This window comes from Rhinopithecus bieti, unplaced genomic scaffold (genome assembly GCF_001698545.2).
Source record: "Rhinopithecus bieti isolate Rb0 unplaced genomic scaffold, ASM169854v2 scaffold_23304, whole genome shotgun sequence".
NCBI classification, from domain to species: domain Eukaryota; kingdom Metazoa; phylum Chordata; class Mammalia; order Primates; family Cercopithecidae; genus Rhinopithecus; species Rhinopithecus bieti.
Window position 1 is genome coordinate 15,466 of NW_016810654.1, and position 5,653 is coordinate 21,118.

The following is a 5,653-nucleotide window of genomic DNA, read 5'->3' on the forward strand; positions in this document are numbered from 1 at the left end:
AAAAAAAAAAAAATTTAATTTAACAATGAAAAAGGAAATTCAAAGGGTTTATGCCACAAAACAAACCAGTCCTCTGCCGCCTAACTCATTTGTTTTTAGGCTGTGAAGCCATGTAGAGGGTGATCAGGCAGTAGATGGTCCCTCCCACAGTCAGCGCCATGGTGGTCCGGTAAAGCATTTGGTCAGGCAGGCCTCGTTTCAGGTAGACAGGCACACCATCAGTTTTCTGGAAAAACTTCTGAAGCTCTGGAACTCTGTTTTTCCCAGCATAATCATACACTGTGGAATCAGAGGTCAGTTTAGTTGGTGTGGCAAATACGATAGGTGGTGCTTCTGTGGAAACCACAGGCTTTAATCCCTGAGGGCTATACGCCTCGGAAACCCATGCTCCCACCAACTTCTGCATGAAGCCACTAAATTTGTAGTACATGATGCCCAGAGTCCGGTTTCCTGCCGATATCTACATTTCTTGACGGCACTGAGTCTTAGTGGTGGATGAAGCATTTGAGGGTAGGGTTCAGTAGAAGAATAACCTGAAGCACATATCCACGTGCAAATGATTTATGAAGGAAATTTTCTTGAAATAAACTGATAAAAAATATAGGAACAGAGCAGATGGATAAGAAAGTAGGAGAAGGTTTGCAAGATTGCAACTGAGGCAAAGTCTTTAGGACAACCACAGCCTAATCCTGTGGGGTAACTCCGAAGTATGGTGCCTTAGAGTTTGTCCCAATCGGAGACAAGGGGGCTCGACTTTCACAGTAGTGCATTCTTCAGCTGTTGGCTAAGGGCTTTCCCAGGAGGGTCGAAACATCTAAGTAGTTCTAACTCTCTGTACTTGTCAGAAAAACTGACTTCAGGAGTCCAGTGACACTCCTCCAACTGGTGGGTGGGAAGGAGGAGGTTGAAAGCAAAAGTTGGCATTGAAGTTGACAGAGGGGTATATAGAAACAATGTTTTTAAATTACAAAGGAGGAGACATAGAGGAAGCACGGTGGACAGTGTCCACTCTAGGTTATGTGCTCATTACCATGAAGCCCCTGGGCCTGGGTTTTAATATGCATCCTGGTATAGTAACTTGGCATTCAATGTCTATTCCACCCTCCTCGGTTGTGCCCTCTTGTTCTGCAGTGGCTGGAAAACAAAAACTACATTTCCCAGGCTTCCTTGCAATTAGAATCCTAGATGTGATTTAAAATCAGGCAATCGGATACTTCGATGCAAAATTTAGAAGGTGGAAGTGACACAAAGGCTGAGATTCTGCTGTTAGTACTAGGTTTTGGGGCAAGAATGATTTTGCAGGTATTTTATTTTCTGTGGCAGCATTAACAGTGGTCTCAGGACCCACTCATGATGTTGAGAGACAGGACTCAGGGCCTTCATTTTGCTTGTATGAATCACAGCAGGAATGACACACCTCTGGAGCTCACAGCAGCAGTTTCCTGATCATGGTGGTTTCCTGATGATGGCAATAACAACACAGTTCTGAAGCCAGAAGCCCCCCATCATGTAAGAGGCAGCAGCTGCCCTGATAATCAGGTTCTATGATGAGTCTGTGGAAGGAAATATGCCCCCCATGTGATGGGGAGCCCCATATTTAATCACTTCTCACTCCACCAAGCTATTTCTCCATATCAAGGTTTTCCCTTTAGTAATTCCACCCACAGGACCATTTGGAAGAGGCACCAGGCCTGGAGTTTGGGAGTGCAATGGGCATGTGACTGTGGGAAGTTAGTCAATCTCCACCCATTTTTCTCAGATCTTCAGCACTGTTTATTCACTACCCTGATTTTACTTCTGCAAACACTCATACCAGGGCTTGAACCTCAGAGAAGCTTCTCAGTTTTCTCCATACCTTTACAGTATCTCTCAGAGATCAATTTTGGCTAAGGTAGCTAGTTGTCTTAGCTGACCATCTTCGTTGATACTTAAACTGGAACCCAAGGAATTATTTTGTAGAATAAGTTTAGCAATCACTATGTTTATTCATGCTATCTTTACTGTTGAAGGTGTTTGAAATGTTTACACTGCTGATAAAGTGTCTGAAGTCTTCAAAAAGAAAACCAGTTACATTAAATGTGTTATTGGAGCTTAAATTGTTTAAGGAAATTTAATTAAGACAGCATTTAATCTCTATGTATTTAAGAACAAAAATGACTGCCAGATTTGTTAGCTAGACTTGTAAATAAAGCAAAATCAAAGTGATCTTTTTACTCTACACACAAAATCTCTCTGACTTTAAAGACTCCATCAAGAAATGGAAATACATTTAGTTAAATAAATATTGTAAACTTTTCAAGTATCCCAGTAATAAAAAATGCACATCGAGACAACAATAAAAGACCATCGTTTATTACCAAATTAGCAAAAGATACTTTGTCAGGATTCCTACTTGGGGTAATTGTGCAATGGATAAATGCTAGGAAAAAATCCTACATTGTGGACAGAAAATACAGTAGTAAAACACTTTAGGAAGTGATATGAAATAAGTATCCGGAGTGAAAAATGTTCATGATGCAATTTAATTTCTGGGAATTCATCTTAAAGAAGTAGTTATAAATATTTACAACAGAGATGCTACTTTAAAATATGTTAATATGATTTAATATATATGACTGTTTTAGGTGGCCAGATGCATCCATATGTGTAGTGTGAGGGATGTGGAGGTTGGGATATTATAGCAGGAAAGCATAGCACCCAATAGGTATTTTTTCAACATTTGCTCCCCTTATGCCTTCCCTCCTCTAATAGTACCCACTGTCCATTGTTCCCATCTTTTGTTAAAAAAATTTATTTTTAATTTTTGTGAGTAGGTAGTAGGTGTATATATTTACAGGTTACGTGAGATATTTTGATAAAGGCATGCAATGAATAATAATCACATCAGAGTAAATGAAATATCCATCACCTTAAGTATTTATTCTTTGTATTACAAACAATCCAATTATACTCTTAGTTATTTCAAAATGTACAATTAAGTTATTATTTACTATAGTCGCCCTGTTGTGCTATCAAATAGTAAGCCTTGTTCATTTCTCTAACTCTATCGTTTCCATCTTTATGTCCTTGTGTTCTCAATGTTTAGCTTCCACTTACAAAAGTGAGAACATGCAGTATTTAGTTTTCTGTGTCTGTGTCAATTCTCTTAGGATAATGGCCTCCAGCTGCAACCATGTTGCCGGGAAAACAAAAACAAAAACAAAAACATGACTTTGGGTTTTTTATGGCTGCATAGTACACCATGGTGTGTATGTATCACACATTTTGTTTATCCAGTTCACCATTGATGGGCATTTAGGTTCACTCCATGTCATTGCTATTGCAAATAGTGCAAGCAGTCCATTTTGAAGTTTTGACTACTAACAGAATTTCTGAGTTGAGAAAACTTTTCAATTTGTCTGATCACCACCACAACTAAAGCAAAAGTTTTGTAATACAAATGCAAAAGACAAAAGCACATTGATATAGATTTTGAGGGTATAAGATTTTTTAAACTCTTATAATTCCCTTTAGCATGTTGTATTTAAATTTTTAAATTGACAAATAAAATTGTATATATTAGACATTTATGAGGTACAATGTGATGTTTAGATATATATTTACAATATAAAATGATTAAATCATTCACTAATTAACAAATCTGTAACTTCACACACTTTTTTTTTTGTTGTGAAAACATTTTAAATCTTCTCTTTTAGTAATTTTGAAATATATGATGTATTACTTATTTATTTATTTATTTTTGAGACGGAGTCTTGCTCTGTCACCCAGGCTGGAGTGCAGTGGTGCGATCTTGGCTCACTGCAAGCTCCACCTCCCAGGTTCACGCCATTCTCCTGCCTCAGCCTCCCGAGTAGCTGGGACTACAGGTGCCTGCCACCGCGCCCGGCTAATTTTTTGTACTTTTTTTTATTAGAGACGGGGTTTCACCGTGTCAGCCAGGATGGTCTCGATCTCCTGACCTCGTGATCCACCCGCCTCGGCCTCCCAAAGTGCTGGGATTACAGGCGTGAGCCACCGCGCCCGGCCGCATTATTATTTATTACAGTCACCATTCTATGCAATAGATCACTAAAGCTTATTCCTCCTGTTTAACTAAAATTGTCACGCTTTGATCAACATCTCCCCTTTCCCCATTCACCCCTCTTAGCCTCTAGTAACCACCACTTGATTCTCTACTTTTATGAGTTCAACTTTCTTAGATCCTTTAGCGTACTGTCTAGGTCAGGGTTCAGTTGTACAGGGCAGACTGCACTTTAGCTAGTTCAAGCAGGAAGGAATTTGTATCAGTGCATACTCATGCTGCTATGAAGAAATACCGGAGACTGAGTAATTCATAAAGAAAAGAGGTTTAATTGACTCACAGTTCCGCATGGTTGGGGAGGCCTAAGGAAACTTAAAATCATGGCAGAAGGAGAAGCAGGCACTTTCTTCATACGGCAAGGAGAAGTGCCCAGCAGCAAAGGGGAAGAGCCCCTTACAAAACAACAGATCTTGTGAGAACTCCCTCACTATGAAGAGAACAGCATGGGGGAACCACCCCTGTGATTCAATTATCTCCACCTGATCCCACCCTCGATCCATGACGATTATTACAATTCAAGGTGAGATTACAATTCAAGGGACACAGAGCCAAACCATATCAGAATTCATTATAGAATTGTAGTAGGCGCTGAAGAAAAAAACTCTAGCTTGAGTTTTCAGGAACAACTTCTATGGACTCACCATGGAACCTGGCTTCAGGGCAGCTGCTGCCTCTTGTGTGATCAGGAGGCTCCTGGCTCCAGAATTGTGTTGTTATTGCCATCTTCAGGAAACCACCATGATCAGGAAACTGCTGCTGTGGGCTCCAGAGGCGTGTCATTCCGCTACGATTGATACAAGCAAAATGAATGCCCTGAGTCCTGTCTCTCAACATCATGAGTGGGTCCTGAGACCTCTGTTAATGCTGACACGGAGGAGTGATTAAATGTGGGGCTGCCCACCATAAGGGGCATATTCCTCCCACAGTGACTTCTTGAAACTCATTTGAGCTAATGCAGATTGAGATCTGACCTCTGACCCTTTCCCCATAGCCATTGATGAAAAAAAGTAGCTCATATTCCAAGAAATATGTCAACAGGCCAATATATCAAGATATCTGAAGAACAGGATTCTTTCAAGGGAAAACTATTTGAAAAGATTTCATCTAAAGCAGAAATATTACAACACAGAGAACACTTGTTTTAAAAAAGAATAATAAACATAATACAATACATCTCTTTATGAGAGACACACCTAAATCATCAAGGACATGCAAAGGTTGAAAGCGAAAGGTTAAAAGAAGTCATATAAGGCAAATACTTACCAAGAGAAGCCCAGTATTTATGTTAGTATCAGACAAAATAGATTTTTTTTCAAACAAAGCATTATTAGAGTGAGAGCAGGTCAGTACAAATGACATTCATTTTGCCAAAAAAGTATAGAAATTTTAACTATGAATGAACCTAAAAAAATAGCTTCAAAATATGTAGAGTTAAAATTGAAAAAAAAACAAAAGCAAAAAAAAAAAAAAGAAAGAAATTGATGCCATTATGGTGGGAGATTTCAATACACCTCTCCCAATTATCAATAGCTTAAGGAGATAAAATTCAGAAAGGATATAAAAAGTCTA

The 5,653-nt window shown here is 39.1% G+C and overlaps 1 protein-coding gene across 1 annotated transcript; it reads right to left on the bottom strand.

The window, feature by feature from the left end:
• Positions 1-72: 72 nt before the first annotated feature.
• On the bottom strand, positions 73-430 carry LOC108542554 (cytochrome c oxidase subunit 7A-related protein, mitochondrial). The gene has a single exon (XM_017892607.1). The coding sequence runs from the start codon at positions 428-430 to the stop codon at positions 86-88; it is 345 nt and encodes a 114-aa protein (XP_017748096.1). The 3' UTR covers positions 73-85.
• Between the last annotated feature and the right edge of the window lie 5,223 nt (positions 431-5,653).

What these genes read in the sequence shown, in the direction of transcription:
- LOC108542554 (XM_017892607.1), bottom strand. Translation starts at nt 430, where the DNA reads ATGTACTACAAATTTAGTGGCTTCATGCAGAAGTTGGTGGGAGCATGG.